General features: G+C 40.5%; 1 protein-coding gene across 1 annotated transcript; it reads right to left on the reverse strand.

Moving 5' to 3' along the window:
- Positions 1-522: 522 nt before the first annotated feature.
- Positions 523-26,265, reverse strand: DNAAF10 (dynein axonemal assembly factor 10). The gene is made up of 8 exons (XM_070429365.1): positions 25,707-26,265; positions 15,958-16,058; positions 12,010-12,140; positions 9,530-9,631; positions 7,507-7,622; positions 6,470-6,604; positions 3,579-3,676; positions 523-1,086 (listed from the first exon to the last, which is right to left on the reverse strand). The coding sequence occupies exons 1-8, from the start codon at positions 25,887-25,889 to the stop codon at positions 879-881; spliced, it is 1,074 nt and encodes a 357-aa protein (XP_070285466.1). The 5' UTR covers positions 25,890-26,265; the 3' UTR covers positions 523-878.
- Between the last annotated feature and the right edge of the window lie 37 nt (positions 26,266-26,302).

Raw genomic sequence — 26,302 nt, forward strand, 5'->3', positions numbered from 1 at the left:
TGATACAATTAATACCTGAGCTTAGCCAAAGATATGAACAGTGAAGAAACAAAGTGAGTAAGAGGTACTTATGAAGCATTTATAAAGCTAAAGAAGTGACGGTGTTTATTTTATTACTACTAAGCTCAACGAATCAGATCTACCATAGATTTCAAAAACAAATATTTATTCATAAAATATATTAAAAAGTTTGACAAAAAGGTTACAAAACCCCCAAAACTTGAACATCTCAACATCACTTACCATAGTCAACAATGGAAAGTCTCACTAATTTAACTCTGTTTCTAGGTAAAAAAGAGGTCTCTGTAAATCACAGTGTTTCATTTTATGAGTTACAATGCTACACACAGTTACCCAAATCTATTTTGACTGCACGCTATGGTAATTTTGTGAAGTAATGTTTTGTACTGGAACTTAGTGACTGTGAAAGCTCTCAAAGTGTATTTATGAAGGTTAATTCACAGTAGTTTCACCAAGGCAAACCATCCTACACCAAACTAAGTGATCCCTACCACGACCATGTGAACACTGAAATGCAACACAGGTGTTTATTATGAAATATGGACTTTGGGGATGCAGAACAAATTTAAATATGGTGAAATATAGACAAGTACCAACTTTTATCACAAATGGAGAGAGAGGAACGGAGCTGGCTCTGGAGACCTTGGTGCCCCCTGTGCAGCAGCAAACCAGTGACCAGCCAGGTGGCTGGAGCTCACCGCTGGGCATTCCACACCGAGAGGCGAGCCTGAGGTTTGCATCTGGGCCTTTTTTATCAGTCAAATCCAGCCTTGTCCAAGCAGAGTCGGAGGATGCAGAGCACACTCTAAATTCTATGAGTGTTCCGCTGGAGGGTTTCAAAGTCCAAAATCTTCAGATCAAATTTTATTGAGTTTTGTAATAATCAGTACTCTCACCATTTGATCAAATGAACTACAGATGCAGAGGCCCCTTTTATCTGGACTCCAGTCCAAACTGGAAATGGGCTGGGTAGACAATGTAACGTTCTGCAAAAGGCTGACGGAACCCGCAACTCCCATCTCGACTCCTTCGGAATCTTTCTTTGACCGCTGAACAGGGTATTCGCTGAAAGCAAGAACAAAGAAGGTATACAGCATGTGCAAAGGCAAAAACTGCAACTACCATTTGCAGAACCTGTCCAACACTTCCAGAATGGATGGCAGACACTTGATCCATCCATCCCCCGAGCTCCAGGCCAGATCCTAGGACCTCTGTGTACCACTCTATGGGCAGGCACTGCTGGGAGGAGATTTTAGACCTAAACACCATTGCTTCAAAATGCAAAAAAAAAGCCATTCTGAACCCTGTGATTTTCTTTCAGCTGAAAAGATAAATTTATAAAAAAGAAGAGTTGAAGGTGAACAAGTTATAAATACTATTTGGGCTAAATTTGAAAGAAGGGGAAAAGAAACATCCCTCCCAGCATGGAGATGTGTTCCTAGTGAAATACTGGGGTTTTGCTCCTCCTTAAAAGGCCTTTTAAAGCCTGTGAAGTATCAACTATGATACTATCTGTATTCTATAAATGCTAAGAAAGGCCAAGAGTTTCAGGATACAAAGCAACTGAGAAGCAGAGCAGAAATACAAGAAGTGATAGGTAGATAACCTACTGTTCTTTCTTCCTCTCAGACTCTACAATTCCTTTTAATAAATAGTCAACAGATTTTTTTTCATATCTCTTGGCAAAAGCTGCAGCAATTTAGTATTTAAAAAATAACAAAGACTTTTTAAACCCACCAGACTGTCTTTTAAAGTTTTGAGATTTTCAAAATATAAAATAACAAAAAAATCAGCATGTTGGGGGCCATTCATTCATAAAACAATTTCTAAACAACTAGATGAGTTACCTTAGGAATTCTTGGTTAGGTGCTTAAGAAATACTTAGAATTTAATGGAATTACTACCAAGGGAGACTGGCAAAAACCAGATCTCCTTTGCTGGTATAATACCTGAGAGCAAAGCTCCAAACCAATTTGAAGATTAGACTAGATATCTGTTATGGTAAAGGTTAAAGTTTATTTTGAGATAAGCTACAAATTTCTAATGCATACAGACCCAACTTCACTGATATTAATTAAATCCACAAGAGTCCAAAATTTCAGCTATAAACATGGTTCCATATCACGTGTGGATTGCAAAGAAAACTTGGACTCAGTGCTTCAAGTTAGCAGCCTAAAGAGTTTGGTCCTCAGGTAGAACAGTGAGGTGCCACTGCATGGCTTACAGGGATCTGCAGAGTTCATCCCAGAGGAAAGACGGGGTTGGAACAATCAGGGAGGAATAATGGACAAAGGTGCTGAGAAAAGGGAAATTACCAAATGACCTATCTACCAGGCATTCTCCTAGATCTCTCAACACTTTCCCTCTGCTTTTTATTCACAGAAATTATATTGTTTTGATTTAAAGCATTCACTCCCGGTTTTTGGTCAGCTATATTCCTAAATGCTTTTGTAGCCCTATTTTTTAGAACCCCTTCTAACGTCTACAAGGAGCTAGTACATAGAAAACTATTTTGTAGCCTGGCCAGTGTAGCTCAGAGGTTGAGCGTTGACCCATGAACCAAGATGTCCCCAGTTTGATTCCCAATAGGGGCACATGCCCCATCTGTGGGCTCACTCCCCAGCGAAGGGCATGCGGGAGGCGGCCGATCAATGTCTCTCTCATCGGTTTCTATCTCTCCATCCTTCTCCCTTCCTCTCTCTCTAAAATCAATAAAAACATATTTAAAAAAAAAGTATTTTGTAAATGTGAAAGTCCCAGAAGCATTAAAGATGATAGTTTTCTTTTATTTCTTTTTTTCAAACACTATCTTTCATTTATAGCTTGTGTTTCTTTCTCTTTTTTCCCCCTTGGGTGATGTTTACAGAAAGAGATAACCATTCATGCAGTTTTTATCAGGCCTTTTAAATGAGCAGCTACTAGTAAGTGCCCTCTTCAGGCCTTTGGGATTCAGAGCGCAGCGCATGGTAAGCTCTCCGTCACTCACCCTGCCTGTGGCATGCAGAAAGCAAACTCAACGACAAGGCTTTTCCTGGAGACCAATCAGGGCCCTCGGGCTCCGTTCTGCTTCTATCACAAGGATGTTATCTGACCTTGGGCAACTGAATTACTAGGATCTAAAACTAACAATTTCAACCCTTTTCCTATCTTCTAGAGGTAGTGTTCTAACAACCTGATTATAATATTTCACAAGAGCCTTTGGTGAAAGTTTTCCTTAAAAACAAACAAACAAACAACAACAACAAAAACAGCAAAAATCCCTGATTCCAAATCTATGAAAAGAATTGTTCCTGGCCCTGACCACACTACAATATATGGAAGACAACTAAATAACAAACATATTAAATGAGTCAAAAGGTTACTATTTAGTATGTGTAAAAGAAGTAAATTTGTTTTAAAAATGCTTAGAAAATAATACTTACATACTACAATAAAATTTAAAATCATAGCAAAATGAACTAAGTCAGAGGAGGAAAATAAGGGGGAAAAGTTCACTCTATTCCTAGTTCATGCCCACCAGGACCCACAAAGGAGCCGGGTGCACAGCAGAGACTTACTACTTCCAGAGGTGGAGGCCGCCGGCGCCTCCCGCTGTCAGGAACAGCTCTCGGTTCTGGGGCAGGTGTCGGACCTGCCACACGGTAGATTTATGAGCCTAAACAGCAGGAGAAACACACAACCTGTTTATAAGTTTGTATGACAAAGACTGCCCTAGAAGAGAAACCCTGCAAATAAGGAAATTTTCCTTCTATCTTTTCAACTGCTATAAAAGTAATTATTTTCTGGTCCTTCTCTTTATAATGGCTCCAAAGATTTAGAAGAAACCATCAGAAATCAGGAAAAACATAATTTTTTTTTATTGCTTTATGAAACAAAGTTGTACTGGATTTTTTTAAAAAAAATATGTTATCAGATTAAAAGTCTAAGTTTATAGTACCATATAAACTATGCAAATAGATTTCATACATTTATGTCTCTAGCTCACTCTGAAGAGCAAAAAAAATACAAACCACATACTTCTTCCTAAGGGAAAAATATAGATTGAACTTTTAAAAAATAAACTTTATTGCCCTAGCCGGTTGCTCCGTGGATAGAGTGTCAGCCTGCGGACTGAAGGGTCCCAGGTTCAATTCCGGCCAAGGACACATGCCCAGGTTGCAGGCTCGCTCCCCAGTAGGGGGCGTGCAGGGGGCAGCCGGTCAATGATTCTCTCTCATCATTGATGTTTCTATCTCTCTCTCCCTCTCCCTTTCTCTCTGAAATCAATAAAAATATATTTAAAATATAATAAACTTCATTTTTTAGTGTTTTTTAGGTTCACAGCAAAACTGAGTGGATAGTACTGAGAGTTCCCAGACAGAATGAAATTTAACTGAAAGCTCCCAGAGCTTTATTTTCAATCTACACCATTAGACTTGTTTGGTCTTCAAAATAAGGGCCATAAGGACTTATGTACAGTGTTTATGGTCATAATACACATCTACATCTACACAATGGAATACTACGCTGCTATAAAAAAGAAGGTACTTTTACCATTTGCAACAGCATGGGTGGAACTGGAGAGCATTATGCTAAGTGAAATAAGCCAGTCAGAGAAAGATAAGTATCACATGATCTCACTCATATGTGAGATATAATGATCAACATAAACTGATGAACAAAAATAGATCCAGAGACAAGGTAGCACTGAACAGACTGTCCAACCTCAGAGAGGAGGCAGGGGAGGAGGGGGTTAGAGATCAATCAAAGGACTCGTATGCATGCATATTAGCATAACCAATGGACAGACACTGGGGCGGTGGGAGCTTGCCCTCGGGGGTGGGAGTGGCTGGGGGTGGGGGAAAAAGGAGACATGTAATACTTTAAAAAAAAACTGCAAAAAAAACACATCTCAAAATATACACTTTAAGTGTGTGAGTCCTCAAGTGATTAGGTTCAAGCTCTTAAAACTTACTTTAATTTATTTGTAGTTTAAAAATAATTAAGCTGGAAGATGATAAAAACCCCCAAACCAAGAGGAGATATGACCTCTTCAAATACAACAGTTATTTATTTGTCAGATTAAGCAATTACTAGATCAACTAAATGTAAGAAAAAACTTTTGAGTCCTAGCTGGTTTGGCTCAGTGGATAGAGCATTGACCTGGGGACTCAGGGGTTCCGGGTTCGATTCCAGTCAAGGGCACATGCCCAGGTTGCGGGCTCGATCCCCAGTGCGGGCGTGCAGGAGGCAGCCGATCAATGATTCTCTTTCATCACTGATGTTTCTATCTCTCTCTCCCTCTCCCTTCCTCTCTGAAATCAATAAAAATATGTTAAAAAAAAGAAAAAAAATTTGAAGCTAACACTATCATTTATAGATAATAAGAAACACGTTGCAGTTGTATATAAACTTAGTAAAGTGCTTTATGTTGATAGATACTTAATATACTCTGAAACAACAGTAAAAACAATATTACAAAATATATTTATCTTGTTAAGAATTTAGTTCATCAGGCAGTGGCAGTAATTTACATGCAATATTAATTGCATGTAATAATAAGACAAAATAGGAACATTTGGGAAGTACTACTGAATCCACGGTAGAGTGAGAAAAGGAGTGAATTTTTATTTCCTGAACAAATTACATATTTTAATCTCATGGAAACTATAAATCTGTAACCGACCTTTATTTTTAAAACGGAGGAAGCTCAGACTCACATTTCTCACCCCTCTCTTGCAAATGAGAGGACGTTTCAGCATGAATTTTATGCAATCCCCTTACTTCTGACACCATTTTAACAAGTATTTTCCCTTTGCCCTGCTTTCTTCATCTATTTTTCTAACATTGTAATACCACATTTCCTTTTAAGCTTCGTCAATTACTATTCAAAACAAGGCAAAGTATGTATGTATATAAGTGCGAATAAAAGAATAAATACATTTTTGAGCACCTACTATGTATCAATCAGAGTGATAAACACTTTAAATAATTTTATTTAATATAACAACCGGAATGTAAAATAAAATGTGGTTAAATGACAATACATATATGTTGATATATTTTGAAAAGTATATAATTAGTATTATACTAAGGTGTATATTGGTATACACCTAAGAGTATATAATTAGGTATAAATACAAATATTATATATTTATTAGGAAATGCAAGGCTAGGTTTTGTTTATCACATACTTGTCATCAGCTACTTTTTCTATGATTGCTCCTTAATTACAAAATAAGATTCCTAGACAACTGAGGCCTTTATTATAATCAAGAAGTCTAAAACTGGTAAGCTTCCTGAAAGTACTCTTTGCTGAGAAACCTTGTCAAGATCCCACAAGAATATATTAAAAATAGCTCCCTTCCCATAAAGACCTGGAAGGCACCTTAGTGACTAAGTCTATTTATTAGTCTAAAACAAGCTAAGAACATTCCTCTTCATAGAAAGGCATTCCCCTCAGATTTACCTTTTCTGAAACAGAAGCAAAACCTTTGGTTGGATGCTGTGTTCTCATGTCAAAAACATGAAACTTCCCTTCCAGAGACGTAGCTACTAACTTATTCATACTTATATCTTTTCTGTCAAACTCCAGGCTACATACCTGAAAATACAGAATATTTATTATTGATGGTCTAATGAATATTATTCAGTAGATTCTTTTAAGCTAAGGAAAACAACTTTAAAATAATTAGCTCATGTGAAAGCATTTAAACTGAATCAATACATTAAAAACTTTTAAACCATAAAAAAAAATTCTTCTTGGTTAATAAGATCAAACCACCTTGAGTTCCCCAATTATTGTACACAGTTAAGTCAAGGCTGACGTTAGGAAACAGGAAGGAGCCCCATTCCTCCTGAGAGGCATACAACTCAGGAACCTAAAATCTGAAAGGCTATTACTATTTTCAGGCTTCCTATTAGCAGAAAAAGGCCTCTTGAGTGCTCATTTTGATATGACAATGCGCAGCGCACAGGTGTCCACAGTCCACCACAGGGGCTGGTGACTCACCAGCTCTGCTATACCACGTCTGGGTGTGTGTCCACTTTCCAAGAGAGGGTCCATGATTTTCATCAGATTCCCAAAGGGCTCAGAGCCCCAAAAGGTTAAGAACCACTAGTAGAGTGGTTGTACTGAGATGAGTTATTAGAATCACCTTCCTTTTGTAGTAGTTCAGAGGTAGGTGAAAACATGCTCAGAGAACTTAAAAATAATCCAGATGGCGCTAGTTGGTTTGGCTGAGTGGATGGAGCATCGGCCTGCGAAGTGAAGGGTCCTAGGTTCAATTCTGGTCAAGTGCTCATACCTTGGTTGCAGGTTCCCTGGCCCTGGTCAGGGTACATGCAGGAGGCAATCAATGTCTCTCTCTCACATCAGTATTTCTCTCTGTCTCTCCCTCTCCCTTCCACTCTCTCTAAAAATCAATGAAAAAATATCCTCAGGTGAGGATTAACATACATACATACATACATACATAAAATTAAAAGAATCCAAATGTACATTACCCCATTTTTAATGTTTGTCTCCCACCGCAATGACATACTTCTGAGATCAAACAGTTTGATATCCCCGTTGTCATAGCCAGCACAAACAACACGCTCCTCTTGATTATAAGCATTACCTACAGATCAAGACACAACATTTCTGATCTTTATAAATGCTAATCTGAAGGCTGGTAAAATAATTTTATGAACCGATGCATACAATTTGTACTGAATCAAATTTTACAAAATCACATTGGGTAGAATCTCATGTTACCGATCCTGGCAGGACATCAGATTATTAATTTGGTATTTGATATAGTTATTTTAAAGCTCATTTTCTACTGAACGGATATGCGAGACTATTATTGGCTTCTAAACACCTCTGGCTGTGGGCCTGAGCCATCTTTAAAGCAATTTCTACCTCTACAGTATTTCCTCTACATACTTGGACACTTTCCAAGCTATTCCTTATACTTGAAATTTCCTTCCAATTTCAGGGGTTCAAATTCTATATATCCTTTTGGTCAAAAATGCCCTCTCACCCTGGTCATCTTTCCCTGGGGACTCCTTCTGCATTTGTCCATGTCTTTCATGACCTTTTATCACTCCTACCTTGTACTATAATTTTTAAAAATATATTTTTATTGATTTCAGAGAGAAAGGGAGAGGAGAGAGAGAGATAGACACATCAATGAGAGAATCATTGATCAGCTGCCTCCTGCACATCCCCTACTGAGGATCAAGCCCACAATCCAGGCATGTGCACTTGACCAGAATCGAATCTGGGACCCTTCAGTCCTCAGACCAATGCTCTATCCACTGAGCCAAACCAGCTAGGGCTGCACTATAATTAATGTAGATATCATCCTCTTTACTAAACTATAAGCATCTTGATGCAGGTAACACATCTGTTTAACCTTTATATGCCCACCGCTTTGCACCTACTTGGCATTCATAAAAATTTGTCAAATCAATGGATTTTCTTTTTAAACTTAAGCACCTATATTTAAAATTGTACTTATGTTCCTTAGATCAATGATGAAAGGCTTTAATGAACCCAAAGGTAATTACTTTTTAATTATTATACCAAGTTTTAGATGATGATTCCAAATACTAACCCTGAAATTTCTCCCCAAGCATATGTCTTAAGTTTATATAATTGCTCATAAAATATACACACATAGTAATTCCCATACAATAATTAATTTTTTTATAGTGGAAGTCTAAAACTTTCCTCTAATTAAATAACAGTGCAATTTTAAAATAACATAAAAAGTTGAACAAATCACATATATTGTTAAATCCTACTTTTAATGTCTATTATCTACACAGGATTATACTAAGAAAAAGGGGAAAGAAAATAGAGATTTAAAACTAAATATGGTCTATACCTCTTATTAGCAAAAATTATTTTAATTTTGATGCTCAGCAAGAGATACAAGGGTAAACATCAATTAGTCCTACAAAACCAGCATTCATTTTAAATATATTAGTAGAGAAACACAGTTGTCAGGTTTGTAAGAAATAATTTTGTAATGGTATAACTACTTCCTAGAAAATAAACATACTCTATAGAGAGTATAATGTAAGATCTGTAAAGCTACCATTTGCCCTTGAGGCTCTACTTAGCTCCATTACTGGCATTTGGTTCTAACTGGGTCAATATCATCTAGTTAAACACAAGTACATAGTAACAGCAAATTATTTTTGAGCACTTAATAATCTAAGCACAATTCGAAGCACTATACATGTATTAACTTTTTGAATCCTCATAACAACACTATTAAGTAAATTCTATTATTACTTCCATTTACAAATGAAGCAACCAAGAAACAGAGATGCTTCATAACTTGCCAATAAGTCACACAGTCAATAAGTAGACCGTGAGACTTCAAACCCAAGCCTCAGAGGGTGACATCAACCACGTCTATTTGCCTCAATAAACTGCCAGAATAATCCACAGACTATAAATAGACCATCAGGAGGACTTTCTTGAAGCTTTTCCATTGGATACTTCAAATCCAAGAGTTCTTCAATAACTCACCAAACGCCACAGTCCAACAGTCTCTCTTGTTTTCTCCTTGCACAGGTTCCATATTAGCAACAGGATCGTCTTTCTGCCTTGGGTCCCACACCTTCACAGTTCCTGCCATACATAAAAGTGCACCGGCAAAATTCAACAGCAAATAATGACATTTCTTTCTGCATTCTCTCCCTATGGCTTCCTGTATTCATGGTAATATTACAGATGTTCTAACATCTGAAAAAGTATTCACATTTTTCTAACTTTGAAGTGGGTAAGTTGTACTTAATATCAGAGATATAACCCATATGTCTGACTTAAATTTCCAAACAGATATACAGAAAAGCCAACAACTGTTCCTAAGTTATCAACAAGGTATGACTGACAAGGCAAACACAGATGTTATGCAGTTCAAACCACACTTCATTTTCTTTGCTTAAGCCTAAAACTAATCTATTAGTTACTTAGATATTACCAGTGCAGCCTAAAACTAATGTATTAGTTATTTAGATAATACTAGTGCCATTTAAATTATTTCCTTACTACTCATATAATCATTGGCATTATTCTTTATACAGAGCAATAAACTAATTTTTACAACTACAATTTCTTACATTGAGTTTTAGAATACTATTTCATACATAATTAAGTTTAATTTCCCTGCAGCAATAGAGAACAGGGAAATATTAAATAAAATTAACAGGGCAGGGGCGGGCTGGAGGAGGTCAATGGGGGGAAAAGGGAGACATATGTAATACTTCCAACAATAAAGAATTATTATTTTTTTAAAATATATTTTATTGATTTTTTACAGAGAGGAAGGGAGAGGGATAAAGAGTTAGAAACACTGATGAGAGCGAAACATCGATCAGCTGCCTCCTGCACACCCCCTACTGGGGATGTGTCCGCAACCAAGGTACATGCCCTTGACCGGAATCGAACCCGGGACCCTTGAGTCCGCAGGCCGACGCTCTATCCACTGAGCCAAACCGGTTAGGGCAAGAATTATTTTAAAAAATTAACAAATAATTCTTCTCAATTTAATTTCAACTTCCTCATTTTAATGCAAATTATAGGACTGCTAAGTAAATGATGTCATTGCTTATGAGAAATACAAATGCATGTAATAAAATGGACAAAAGGCAAGTACCTGAGAGAACATAGGAAAAGCATTAAAAAAAATCCTTAAAAGGGATAATAAATGTAGAAAAGGGGGCACTATTCCACTTGATTTATCTCCAAGAATAAAATAAAATAGGTTATTAAGAAGATGCCTTAAGGAGAAAAAAATTCCTGCAAATATGACAAGAGGTATCACTCCACTGGCTTCACACAAACTGATAAAATTTATATTAAGTTTGTAATAATTAAATGAGCAAAGAATATAAACAGACAATTCACAAAGCAAAATTAACTGGTAAACAAATATAGAAAGAAATTAACAAAGTTGGAATGGTGTACCATTTTTATCTAAAAAACTAGGAAAATCAATGCTGGTAGGGTAGACTGGAAATCTATCTCTTCCATTGTAGCTGATAAGGTAAAAAGATAATTTGGAAAAATTGACAGTAAATTTTAAAAGCCGCAACACACACTTATTCCAAGAGTTATATACATAATGATACTTATTTATTATTTTTAAGTCACTCTTCCAAAACAATAAACAAAAAATTTGAGGTAAACAAAAAATTGAATGCTTATTAACAGGTTAGAACATTGTGACACCTCCATAGGATGGAATGTGACGTAGTCATTAACATGTAAGTATGAAAACAGCAACATTTACATATGACAAAACATTAAATGGGAAAAGTAAGATACAAAACCATACACACACTGATAGCTATTCTTTGTTGTATATAAGACTGGAAAGAAAAGCACACCTAACAGTTATGCTGGTATGGTGGACTGAATGCTGTTTTTCCTTCTATATTCTGTATTGTTCCTAGGGTGGGAAAGAATATTTCATTTCAAAAACAGAGCCGCTCTTGAGTAACCATCAGAAAATTCACCTCTCTTTTCTTTTAAGACCTGTCCATTTTTGGTCACCGCAGGCAGAAAAGCGCGTGGTGCCCTTGGAGCTTTCTACTATACTCAGCGGAAGGATCACAGAACTTCAGGGTTCAACAGCTGTCAACGTGACAATTTTCACAAGTACTGATTCTGCTTTTTAAAAAAGGAAAAGCTGCCACCCACATTATAGTCAGCTGCCTCAAAAACCGATAAAGAAATCTGAAATCCTTCAAGGTTCATATAAAACTATGGCTGTTAGTAGTTGAACTTGCTCAAAACTAAAATAGTGAAGTGCTTTTTCTCTATCTCAAAATACTCAAGAATGAAACAATTTAGGGATATGCCATCAAACCTGCCTATTAAAAACGCAGACTGTTAGATTTAGTGGGTCAGGGTTACTGAGGATTTCCACACAGAGAGGATATACTGTTGTACAGAGATTTATCTTAAAAAAATTAAAACACTGTACATAAAATACTTTGACTTACCATCTCGGCTGCCAGTCACAATTTCAGGTGCTCCTTCCCCAATTCCTAGTCCACCTACACCATCTATAGTATTTATAATTTCCTTATGGCCCTTTACAGAATACACTGGGTACTCTGGAGCTTCCAAATTCCTAAACAGAAGACATTTTCTTACTTACAGCACATATCCCAAACATTTAGCTCACTACTAAAATGTAAGAATGCATACCATATTTAGATTTTTCTTGAAAAATAAGGATTTGACTATGAATTTATACAAATACTCCCAATTTCTTCCCTCCACTTTAGGATCTTTTTTTTTTTTTTTTTTTAAATATATTTTATTGATTTTTTATAGAGAGGAAGGGAGAGGGATAGAGAGTTAGAAACATCGATCAGCTGCCTCTTGCACACCTCCTACTGGGGATGTGCCCGCAACCCAGGTACATGCCCTTGACCGGAATCGAACCTGGGACCCTTCAGTCCGCAGGCCGACGCTCTATCCACTGAGCCAAACCGGTTAGGGCCACTTTAGGATCTTTTAAGCCCTCAATGAGAATGGTCATTATTCAACTTGGAATTCAAACCCATGTCCACTTTACTTAGTGTTCTTCAAAGATGAATTACCAGGTCTGCTTATTAATAAGTGCAGATTCACAGGCTCCTCCCCTGTGAATGATCTCTGGAATGGGGTCCCAAACCTGTGGACCCTTTGCTGATTGAAGTCTGATAATTACTGCTTTAAATATAGAGTAAAGTAGAAGGATTTAGAATGTTTCCAAAGTTGGCCTTGGTAGTTTCATCTAGAGATCTTCTGAAGGTTATTTTATTATATGAATAGTGTGTACTAGGTACACATTTTCCACTTTATCATGTATTATTTTCTCACTGAGTTCCATATTGATTTTTCATCTAGTTATGTATTTTTCAGTTTATCATCATGCTGGTCACAAATATGAGAGTCAAACTGGCTGAAGTTTGTCTAATTCTAGGTTATTTAAGAGAAAGGAATGCAGGAAAGTAACTACTACTATGTGTGCTTGAGCCTATACGAGATGGATGCATAATTAATGGCTCAAGTAGGTTATAGCGATACATCCCTTTTCTCGCTTGCTCCCCTTCTTTTGCTTTTCTATTGGAGCTTCTATCCACATTTCTCATTAACAAGTCAGGTTTCAATAACCTACACTTAAACAAAATGAATGTAGCTTTTCATGATGTAATCCCAACTTACGAGCCAAAATTTGTAAAATTTCACTTAGCAAATTTGAGATAGTTCAACCTACTTGAGATATGATATTTATCTTTATAGCATTACTGTGAAAGAAATAGGAGACTAAACAGGATTGAGGTTCTACTTAAAAGACTATTTTTACAGATTTTTAGAAAACATTATTTTTTAAAACATAAATAAAGACTTATCAATGAAAACAAGTCAGTAGTACCTGTTCTACTCTATTAGGAAGAAAGTCAATAGTTACATTTGTTCTATATTCTTGAGCTGAAATATATTTATTTTAAAAAATAACATTCAGACTAGTCTCTCTCCCATTTCTTTGAAAGTATATGACATAGCATGTGAGGACTAATGCATTGTAATAAATGCTAACTTAATTATTAAGCAGTTAAAGCAAGGGTAAATTAAAATAGCTTTATTATGTTTTATATTAGGAGCCTAAGACAGATGAATAGGTCAAAGTAATTTAATTACAAAGTAGCAGATTCTAAGTGAGAAGTCAAAAAAGGTCACATTAGAAAACAGGTAGGGAAGACGGTTTCTCTCTAGAACATTAATGCATACTTCAGATGATTAAGAGCTATTTCTAAAAAGTAATTAGAGAAATTTGAATTTACTCAACTCTAATTTAAATATAAGAAAACTAGAGGCCTGGTGCACAAAAATTTGTGCACTTGGGGGGGTCCCTCAGCCCAGCCTGTGCCCTCTCACTGTCTGGGACCCCTTGGGGGATGACCACCTGCTGGCTTAGGCCCGCTCCCTGGGGGATTGGGCCTAAGCTGGCAGTCAGACATCCCTCTGGCAGCCCGGGAGCCCTCGGGGGATGTCCACTTGCCAGCGGGAAGCAGGCCTAAGCTGCAGTCGGACATCCTTAGCGCAGCTGAGGAGGCAGGAGAGGCTCCCACCACCACCGCTGTACTGGCAGCCATCAGCCTGGCTTGTGGCTGAGCAGAGCTCTCCCTGTGGGAGTGCAGGGACCACAAGGGGGCAGCTCCTGCATTGTGCGCCTGCCCCCTGGTGGTCAGTGTGTGTCATAGTGTCCAGTCATTCCCAGTCGTTCTGCTGTTAGGGTAAATTTGCATATTACCCTTTTATTATATAGGATAGAGGCCTGGTGCACAGGTGGGGGCTGGCTGGTTTGGCCTGAAGGGTGTCCTGGATCAGGTGGGGGTCCCACTGGGGTGCCTGGCCAGCCTGGGTGAGGGGCTGAGGGCTGTTTGCAGGCTGGCCACAGCCCCTTCAGTGTGGGGGTCCCTGCTGGGGTTCCTGGCCAGCCTGGGTGAGGGGCTAATCGCTATTTGCAGGCAGGCCACAGGCCCTTCAGGTTGGAGGACCCCACTGGGGTTCCTGGCTGGCCTGGGTGAGGGGCTGAGGGCTGTTTGCAGGCTGGCCACAGCCCCTTCAGGGTGGGGGGTCCTGCTGGGGTGCCTGGCCAGTCTGGGTGAGGGGCTGATGGCTATTTGCAGGCTGGCCACAACCCCCAGCCATCCAAGCTCCCAGTGGAGGCTGGCTGGAAGCAGGTATCTGGGATTTATTTATCTTCTATAATTGAAACTTTGTTGCCTTGAGCAGTGGCTATTGCTGGCCAGGGCAGGCAGGAAGCTTGGCTTCCTCCATCACCTGGGCAACCAAGCCTCCTGCTTGCTCCAGCTCCGTGGCTGCCAGCCGCCATCTTGTTTGGGTTAATTTGCATATAGTCACTCTGATTGGCTGGTGGGCGTGGCTTGGTGGCGTAGCAAAGGTACGGTCAATTTGCATATTTCTCTTTTATTAGATTAGATAACTCTTGGTAAAACATGAAAATTAAAAGCATTTGGCATAATTATGATTTTGCTCATGCAAAACAGGTTTATCTTTTTAAAAAAAAATACATTTTATTGATTTTTTACAGAGAGGAAGGGAGAGGGATAGAGAGTTAGAAACATCAATGAGAGAGTAACATCGATTCAGCTGCCTCCTGCACGCCCCCAACTGGGGACGTGCCCGCAATCAAGGTATATGCCCTTGACCGGAATCGAATCTGGGACCCTTCAGTCTGTAGGCTGGCACTCTATCCACTAAGCCAAACTGGTTAGGGCAACAGGTTTATCTTGATTTGCTCAACAGATGGGTTCCTAAAAGTTGTGCTTAGATGTTAGCTAACACATTAAAAAAACTTTAAATGAATTGGGAGCTCTACATTAAAAAATTAAAACAAACAGCCGAAACCGGTTTGGCTCAGTGGATAGAGCGTCGGCCTGCGGACTGAAAGGTCCCAGGTTTGATTCCGGTCAAGGGCATGTACCTGGGTTGGGGGCACATCTCCAGTGGGAGTGTGCAGGAGGCAGCTGATCGATGTTTCTCTCTCATCGATGTTTCTAACTCTCTATCCCTCTCCCTTCCTCTCTGTAAAAAATGAATAAAATATACTTAAAAAAAAAATTAAAACAAACAAAAACTCTGTGTATCATTCTGTAATGTCAAATGTACTGCTGAAATGCACACAGTATCTAATTTTCCCCCATGTTATACATGTGTATTTTTATAGATTGTATCCTTCAAGGTGGAGGGGAATAACCCTTTATTTATAAATACAAGTTATTAAATAGTAGTATCAAAAAGCATATGTAGAAATACTGATAACATTATTTTAAATACCTAAAGAAAAATTAGAATTCTCTTTCAGAGGAAGAGTAATAAGACTATCAAAGAAACTGTTATCTCAGGTGTTATTACTAATTAAGTAATCTTACCATATATGAAGGTTTCCAGCAAAATCTCCAGTAGCTAAATATCTCTGCTGTAAGGATGTTGCACCAAATGTTCCACATTTAATGGGTTTGGCCTTTTCAATCTTGATAAAAGGGAGGAAGAGAAGATACATTATTTATGTCAGCTATTTATAATCATATTTACAGCCTTATTAAAGGGTTTAAATAAAGTGGTAATATAAAAAGCAATTAAAACTTATGATAAAAATGATCATGCTTTTCCTTTAGTCATCTTATATAATCTTATATAATAAAAGACTAATATGCAAATCAACCAAACAGCAGACCGACCGGTCGCTATGATGCATACTGACCACCAGGGAGCAGATGCACGCAGGAGCTGCCCCCTGGTGGTCAGTGTGCTCCCACAGAGGGAGCGCAACTCAGCCAGAAGCCGGGCTCATGGCTGGCAAGTACAGCAGCAGTGGTGGGAGCCTCTCCCGCCTCCGTGGCAGTGCTAAGAATGCCTGAATGCTGCGAACATCCCCTGAGGGCTCCCAGACTGCAAGAGAGCACAGGACGGGCTGAGGGACTCCCTACCCCCAACCCCCGAGTACACCAATTTCGTGCAAGGGGCCTCTAGTTCTTCTATAGTTTAAAAGTATATAACTGTCAAAAAGAATGAGTTTTAATTTTGCCTTTCCTTTCATCTCACTAATGAGACGTTCAAATGCTGATAACTCTACCATCTCCATTGGTTTGCAAATATGAACATCTCGGCATTTAATGTGGTATTCTTCTTTAAGATTCTCTGTAGAAATGAGAATGTAATGAAGATATTGCTCTTTCCAGATGGCTACAGGAACAAAAATTGTTATGAGTATCTCATAGTTTTCCCTGCAGAACCCTCTAAACTGAGAATGTTTATGTCCTATTCTCTGTGGGATCCTTTCAATCATAGATTTGTATACCTGTGTGTACCCAAGGCACTGCTATTAGTATGGATTAGCCAATCTTCTCAGGTTCCTTTCATTTAAAAGGCTACTTCTCTGAGTATTATATATAATTACATTAGTAAAATAACTATATACCAATGCACTACTTAAAGCATGTGGCTTATGGAAGTCATGTGAAGAAGAACATATCACAGAAAGGATCCTTGAAATGATCTAATACTACCTCCCTCCCACCCCCGTCATAGATAAAGATATCCAATTCTAGAGCTTTATAGATTTGCCCAACTCAAGCATTCAACATTTACTAGTAACGAGTCCCTACTATATGGAAGTCAATGAACTAGGCAGAGGAAGACATAAAGATGAGTAAGACGGACCATTCCCTCAAGGAGTTTACAGCCCAGATACAGTAGTCCCCCATTATCCATGGGGGATATATGTTCCAAGACCCCCAGTAAATGCTTGAAACAGAAGATAGTACTGAACCCTATATACACTATGTTTTTTCCTATACATACCTATGATTAGGTTTAATTTATAAATCAGGCACAATGAGAGATTAACAATAACTAATAATAAAATAGAACAATTATAACAATATACTGTAATAAGAGTTATGTGAATGGCTCTGGGTTGTTTTTATACAAGTACTGTGGTGCTGAAACCATCAATATGATAACCATGGCAGCTACTAAGTGACTCACAGGCAGGGAGCACATACACCATGGATACAGTGTGGGACAGAGGAGGATGGCATGAGATTCCAACACCCTACTCAGATTGGCATGCAATCTAAAACTTACGTTTATTTATTGCATTTTCCATTTAATATTTTCAGACCATGGGTAATAAAACTGTGGAAAACAAAACTGCGAATGGGGGGCGGGGAGGGGGACAACTATAGGATCAGTTCCTACCTGACTCCTCCTACATATACACATGCATTATGCTACTCTCACCTACTCCCACACCTCTGTGGAACTTTCATTACTCGTTTACTTCCTGATGTTTCTAATTTCTCCAAGGTCCCCACTGACCCCAACTTCACCTCCCAGGTCACTGACAGCCCTCCTGCAGTCTGCTTTTCCTTCTCGTTCGGCCACTGGAAACTCTGGACAATCTGTAATTAGATGAGGCCACTAGTTGATGCCTGTCCCACACTATACTCTGGCCTTATAATATCACCTTCCATTTACTGTCAGCCTCAATAGGGCAAAACTATTACTCATATTTGGTTTCTACACCTTTTATATTTTTTATTCTTAATGTTTATATAATATAGTTCTCTCTAAAAATTCAAACAAAACAAGACAAAAGGGCAAAAAGTCAGTCTCCCTTTGACACTCCCTGGAAGTAATCCCCATCCTTCGAAACCTTTTCCTGTACATTTACAAACACACATAAGTTTGTTTTAGTATAAAGAGGATCATCATGTATTGGCCTTTGACTTGTTTTTTTTCACTTAACAATATATCCAGATAAACTGTTTTCCCTACACAGAATTCTCCAGTTGCTAGGGCACCTCCCCTTGGAAACCTTCAGTTCCTGTGCCAATCTTCATCCCCCCCATTAAAGTGGGCCTGCTTCACACAATTTAAAAAATAATTTCCCTGCCACTTTCAACGTTTGGCTGGGCAAATTTCCATATAGGGTTTACATAGCAACTTACAAACAAGAAGAAAAGAAAATTCACTTCACACAAACTATAAACTTTTCTTTCATGATTAAAAAGACATCGTGCCGAAACCGGTTTGGCTCAGTGGATAGAGCGTCAGCTTGCGGACTGAAAGGTCCCAGGTTCGATTCCGGTCAAGGGCATGTACCTGGGTTGCGGGCACATCTCCAGTAGATGTGCAGGAGGCAGCTGATCGATGTTTCTCTCTCATCGATGTTTCTAACTCTCTATCCCTCTCTCACCTCTCTGTAAAAAATCAATAAAATATATTTTAAAAAATAAAAAAATAAAAAAATAAACAAAGGAGTCAGTTTTCAAATCACGTGTGTCCTCCCCACCTGCTCCTTCCTTCAAATAAAAGTACCTGAAACAATCCTATATCTATATAATAAAAGCCTAATAGGCTGTGTCCAGTTGGCCATTCAACCAATCAAAGCGTAATATGCTAATGATATGCTAAGGCCGCTCAACTGCTTGCTATGACGTGCACTGACCACCAGGGGGCAGATGCTCCAACTGGTAGGTTAGCTTGCTGCTGGGGTCTGGCTAATTGGGACTGAGATGGGCTGGACATGCCCTGGAGCCCTCCCACGGTCCCTCCCTGGCTGACCAACCTCCTGCTTCCCTCCCCGGCCCTGATTACACACTGGTGGGGTTCCTCAGCCTGGCCTGCGCCCTTTCACAATCCAGGACCCCTTAGGGGATGTTGGAGAGCCGGTTTTGGTCTGATCCCGCAGGCCAGGCCGAGGGACCTGACTGGTGCACGAATTCGTGCACTGGGCCTCTAGTATAGTGATAGTGATACAACACCTAATCAATGTGAGGACACAATTTCTATGGTTAAACTAATCCACAGCTCCAGCTTATGCCAACTGATGAAACAGCTCCACACTCCCTCCTCCCACTTATTTCACAGTGGGCTTGGGTCTCCCCAGCTCTAAGTCATGGGTAATGGCTCCCACAGTCTGAGGCAGAGGGTGAAGACAGCTCTCTCATTAAGAAGTAGGTGGGCCCTAATGGGCAAGAATATGGTGCCAGGAACTCAGAGGGTTAGGAGGCCATGGGGAGCTGCCTCCTATCTATCTATCTATCTATCTACCTACCTACTACCTATAAAAGACTAATATGCAAAGTGTCCCCTCGGGAGTTCGATCGCTTGCTATGATGTGTGCTGACCACCAGGGGACGGGGTGGACCATGGTAGTCAACCAGTGGTGGTGGCGGGGCGCTGAGGGAGCAAGGGAAGGAGGCGGGGAGGCAAGGAATTTGATCTGCCCTGATCGCCAGTCAGGCCTAGGGACCCTACCCATGCACGAATTTCATGTACCTGGCCTCTAGTTAGTATATATTAACTTTTGCTATATGGTAGTGGAAGTAACCATCCATGATGGTCGTATTTAACCCAGATGTTGGTTCTCTTTGCTACAATAAGTTAACATGATTAAAGAAGCCCATGATAGATAATTCTAGTGAGAGATATTTTTGTTCTGTCTGTGGGTGGGTCTAGTACAGCTTGTCAGTATTTCCTCCTCCACATCCTGGCACTACTTAATTAACATTAAAAGGTTTAGCCACCAAATGCTAACAAGCAGTGAATTCAGTGCCACAGGGGCTAAAAAGCAGAGCTGTATTAGCTCATTACTAAATTTTAAAGTGTAAACATCCCCAACTATATTGCCATTTTTCAGGACTATCCCCAGTCCTTTGTGCCAATTAGAAAAAAGGTGCCTTTTACAGGCTGATGAAGTCTCACGGGTAAGGCTTGATGAAAGAGGTAGATTTCAGCGCTCGTACTCTTGGCCAGACATCCATGGGTGATGCAACTAACTGCTCAACTGTATATGGAGGTCTTGCTGTCATTCCCATTAATCTGCAGTAACAAGCTAAGGAAGGCACCAACAAAGATTCATTGTCTTCCTTCCTTTTTGTCTTGGATGCACAGGCTTTGACTTGAGGTGGTCCCACAATGATAGAATCAAGTCTGTAACCTAATATTGTAATAAAATAATTCCTCTAGCCCCATTGAAGTCAATCCTGGTACTCATTAGAATCATCTGGTGGAAGCTGAAAAAATACTGATGTCCAGACCTCACCCTAGTCTAAATGCAAGAGTCCCAGTGCACCAGAACTTCTAAGGGTGGGACCAAGGCATGAATATCTTAAAACACACACACAAACAGCAACAATACACATTAAGAGTTGAGAATCACTGAACATGTACTTAATCTATATTCTTTCCCAGTGCATCATCACATCCAAATACAAGCTAAATTCTTAAATGTTTTCCCATTTGTTTTATCCTCTTTAGACAACAGGCTCTTTAGGAGAAAGAACTCATCAATTAAATAGTTCTGGTCCTTCTTCAGAATAGTCCTTAGATACAGGTGAAATATGAGATCATGGGTGATATTAATTTTCCTTTTTTCCTATCTACAGAGTGCCCCCCCCCCAAAAAAACCGTATAGACACTTTAACAGCTGATTCTATTACATCTTGAAAATGAAATGTATTTTAATAAACACTGCCTTTATAATTATTCAAAGTGTGTATACATTTTTGAGGTCACCCTGTATATTTCTGAAATGTTCTATCATTAACACATTACTTTTGCTAAAAAGCAAATTTATTTGAAAAACTCGTTAGTACACAGGGCGAAACCAAGATGGCGGCATAGGTAAACACCGGAGATTGCTGCTGCAAACAACCACTTCAAAAATACAACTAAAAGACGGAATGGACATCACCCAGAACCACAGGAAGGCTGGCTGAGGAGAGATTCTTCAACTAGAAGGAAAGAGAACAGCATACCGAGGCTCAGAGGAGGCGCAGTGTGGAAAATACAAAGGTACGGAGGTGCGCATGGAGCCGGCTGGTGGCTGAGGGTGCGGTGGTCGTTTTTAATCAGGAGGGAGTCTCAGACTCCGAGCTCCAGATCCAGGCGAGTCTCTAGGGACTCAGACTCAAACGGGAGAAGCGGGATTGTCTGGCATCAGTCGGAATGTGAGGGCAGCTTTCTCTCCAAGGTTTGCAGCAGTTGCTGGGGTTCTGAGAAGCAGAGCCTCTGGGAACGGGACTGAGAGCAGCCATAACTGCTCCCTCCACCTGCCCTGTTGATCCCCTGCAACCCGACCCACCCAAGCCATGCACAGAGCCATTTGCCCGATAGCCTCAGGCAAAGGCTAGATTAGCACCTCTCCAGAGGACAGAAGTTTTCCCACTGCAGACACAGCTGATTCTCACAGCCAGTAGGTCTGGTGGTCAAATCCCTCTAGTATTAACTACAACAATCAAGGCTTAACTACAAGACTGCGCACAAAGACCACAAGGGGGTGCACCAAGAAAGCATAAAAAATGCGGAGACAAAAAAACATGACAGAAATGGAGGATGTAGAGCTAAAAAACGCACTTTTGAGGGCTTTCAATAATTTGCTAGAAACTGCCGATAAACTTGATGAGAGCCTCAAGAAATCTAATGAGACCCTCGATGTTGTGATAAAGAACCAACTAGAAATTAAGCATACACTGACTGAAATAAAGATTATTATACAGACACCCAACAGCAGACCAGAGGAGCGCAAGAATCAAGTCAAAGATTTGAAATGCGAAGAAGCAAAAAACACCCAACTGGAAATGCAAAATGAAAGAAGAATCCAAAAATACGAAGATAGTGTAAGGAGCCTCTGGGACAGTTTCAAACGCACCAACATCAGAATTATAGGTGCACCAGAAGATAAGAGACAGCAAGATATTGAAAACCTATTTGAAGAAATAATGACAGAAAACTTCCTCCACCTGGTGAAAGAAATGGACTTACAGGTCCAAGAAGCGCAGAGAACCCCAAACAAAAGGAATCCAAAGAGGACCACACCAAGACACATAATTAAAATGCCAAGAGCAAAAGATAAAGAGAGAATCTTAAAAGCAGCAAGAGAAAGAGACTCAATTACCTACAAGGGAATACTCATAAGACTGTCAGCTGATTTCTCAACAGAAATTTTGCAGGCCAGAAGGGAATGGCAAGAAATATTCAAAGTGATGAATACCAAGAACCTACAACCAAGATTACTTTATCCAGCAAAGCTATCATTCAGAATTGAAGGTCAGATAAAGAGCTTCACAGATAAGGAAAAGCTAAAGGAGTTCATCACCACTAAACCAGTATTATACGAAATGCTGAAAAGTATCCTTTAAGAAGAGGAAGAAGAAAAAGGTAAAGATACAAATTGTGAACAACAAACATGCATCTATCAACAAGTGAATCTAAGAATCAAGTGAATAAATAATCTGATGTACAGAATGAACCGGTGATTATAATGAATCAGGGACATAGAAAGGGAATGGATTGACTATTCTTGGGGGGGAAAGGGGAGTGGGAGATGCGGGAAGAGACTGGACAAAAATCGTGCACCTATGGATGAGGACAGTGGGTGGGGAGTGAGAGCGGAGGGTGGGGTGGGAATTGGAAGGAGGGGAGTTATGGGGGGAAAAAAAGAGGAACAAATGTAATATAAACAATAAAGATTTAATTTAAAAAAGAAAAAAAAAGAAAAACTTGTTAGAATCCTCTAGAAAGTCTAGAAAAGACCAAAGAGCACTATTTCACTTTTGGAACAAGTGTATTCCTGCAATGTATACAAATCATAGTCTTAAAGAAAAGAAGTCACAAGCCCTAGCCAGCTTGACTCAGTGGATAGAGCATCAGCCTGCGGACTGAACGGCCCCAGGTTCAATCCCGGCCAAGGGCACATGCCTGGGTTTCGGGCTCGATCCCGTGTGTAGGAGGCAGCCAATCAATGATTCTCTCATCGTTGATGTTTCTATCTCTCTCTCTCCTCTCCCTTCCTCTCTGAAATCAATAAAGAAATATATTTTAAAAAAAAGAAGAAGTCACAAGTCTGGAGATGCTCTCTGGCTGAGCTTTGGTTGGTATTTGTTTCTAATACTTCACCTTTAAATTTCTTTCTGCTATTCTAATGTTTCCCATTTGTTTAGACCCTTGATCCCAATCGTATAATCAATAAACCAATATTTAAATTACCCAAGTTACACTAAGTAAAGTGTATAATTATCTAACCACTAAGCTGTACACCTGAAACCAATAAGAAACAAAATTTAAAGGGAAAAAATAAATTACCCAAGTTATATCCTTTACAGACATACATTTACTCATTCTTTTAACAAGTAATTTATTGAGTTACTGCTCCTTACATACCATATTAAAGAAAGACACTGCCCTGGCCAGTGTGGCTCAGTTGACTAGGTGTCAACCCTTGCACTGGTTTTGATTTCAGATCAGGGCATATGCCAGGGTTTCAGGCTCAATCCCCAGTAGGGGGCGTGCAGGAGGCAACCCAGTGATGTTCAGCTCTCACACTGAAGTTTCTCTCAGTCTCTTCTCTGGCCCTCTCCCTCTCTCTAAAACGTCAATAAAAAAAAAGTATTAAAAAAAAAAAAGACACCATCCTTACTCTCCAGGAGCTTACAATCTAGAGATAAATGGAACAGAATGATGTATTTCAGGCACAGAGAGTAAATACCACAGGAATGCAATGTAAGAAAGGTTGCTTTGTGTGGGGATCAGGAAGGGACTCCAGAAATCAAATCATCTGAACTGGACCTTAGAACAGCAACAGGTGACTGGGGGCAAGTGGTGAGCAACTTAAGGAAACAGAGACAAGAACAAGCCACATTTACTGAGTCCCTGACTAGAGAAGACAAACTGAACAAGAAAACTGACACTCACAGACATCTAAAGTGGGATGGGGCCCAACCTACCTTCTAATCTAAGCTTCCTATCGAAACTACATTCATCCTTCACTTGCCAGTTTAATCTCCGACTCCTCCAAGTAGATTCTCTCTATAGCTTTTGATCCCGGAGCTGTCAACCTTCCCTGTAGTCCAGTAGTTCTCAACCTTCTGGCCCTTTAAATGCAGTTCCTCAAGTTGTGACCCAACCATAAAATTATTTTCGTTGCTACTTCATCACTGTAATGTTGCTTCTGTTATGAATCGTAATGTAAATATCTGATATGCAGGATGGTCTTAGGCAACCCCTGTGAAAGGGTCGTTCGACCCCCAAAGGGGTCGCGCGACCCACAGGTTGAGAACCGCTGCATCGTCTATGACAACCCTACACGCCTGAGTATGATCATTTTGTCCAGGTAACCCAAATCAAGGCACTTTTTAAAACGGTAAACAGGTATAAAAAATGTTAGTTAACGTGATTCTTAAATTCGTTCACTGTTGATCTTTTCAAAACGTGTAAACGTGATCATGCCACACACTGCTTAAAGCCCTTCAATGATGCCGTTATTCTCAGGGAGAGACAGGCATAAACTTTCAATGATGTATGTATAGGTGTTGCAACGTTCGGTCCCTGCTTACCACTCCTGTTTCTTAAGAAGAGACTTTCTCCCATCGCTGAGCTTCCGCATCGGCCGTTTCCCAGGGAAACCTCGTCCTTGACTCTTAGTGCGGCCTGGTTAGTTTCTACGACTGATTTCAGCGAGGAAGAGAGGGGGTTGTTCTTACTCTCACTGCACCGTGTTCTTTCAGGTTTGAGAATTCATCTTGGTTTGCACGGACGCATTGTTGGTGTGATTATCTGACCGATTCTCTCTCCCACAGGAAAACCCCTTGAGATTGGGGACACTGTCATTCACACGCCCGGGAATACCAGGCAGTCAATTGACACTTGTGGAAAGAATAAATGTGAACTTAGGGGATCTGTCTCCTGCAATTACACGGCAGGCAAACCGGCGCCAGCTCTGGCTCTGTTTGCATGAAAAAGCATTTTACGAACAAGGCCCCCCATTCACAGAAGCTCCACGAACTGCGCGCTGCCCCTAAGGGCCTCGCATTCAGACCCGGATGCGTCCCGTCGCTTCCAGAGGCCTCGCGCTGCACCGCAGGGGCCGCTGGAGGAAGGGCCGGGCGGGCGCGGATGGACTCGCCGCGGAGGAGAACTCTGGGCTCGGGCAACAGCATGTACGTCGGCAGCACGGCTCCATCTGCGATCAACTCCGCTCCGCTCGAGCGGTGCTTTTGCGGGACCCTGGACGGAGGCGTCGGCGTAACGCAGACCTCGCACTCCGAATGCGCACTCACCCCCCAATGGTACTCCCGGATCCTGGACGAGGGCAGTGTCGCCCGGCACCCACCTCCCGGAGCAGCTTGAGGTCCCCGTGCTGGATCTCGTACAGCTGGATGACGCCGGTGCCCCGGGCGAAGTTGCCCATGGTCACAAACTTGGCGCTGCAGGGCATCCACTTACAGTCAAACACCGTGTAGTTGAGGCCCTTCTGGATGTGGACAATGATCTGGGGCTTCTCGAAGGCCGACATGGTCCAGCCGGCCTGTCCTCCGCCAACGGGTACTTTCAGCCCCTGCCCAAACCCTAACCTGGAAACCAGACCCCAAACAGTTGGGACGGTTTGTCCCTTCCGCCCGCCGTACTCGCCCCCTGACGCCCTAGCCAGTTGGACTTAGTTGTCTCAGATAATACCAGATGCGTTACTGAAATCCCACGAGCTTTTCCTTCACCGGTGGCACAAACTTAGGTAACGCCTTTGCAACTGCCTTTAGCACATACACAGATTCCAGGCCACAAGATGCTTTGGCGTAGAGTGGCGGGGCCAGAGGCGACCATAAGAATACGGCATATTTTAGGACAGCCTCCTCCCCTCCCCAGCAAACTCACACAAAAATCCTGCTTCAGGTCCCCGGCGTGGGGACCTCTTAGGAAAGGGGGCGGAGC

This window comes from Myotis yumanensis, unplaced genomic scaffold, assembly GCF_028538775.1.
Source record: "Myotis yumanensis isolate MYYU_CA2020_CCGP unplaced genomic scaffold, mMyoYum1.0.hap1 SCAF_11, whole genome shotgun sequence".
NCBI classification, from domain to species: Eukaryota; Metazoa; Chordata; class Mammalia; order Chiroptera; family Vespertilionidae; genus Myotis; species Myotis yumanensis.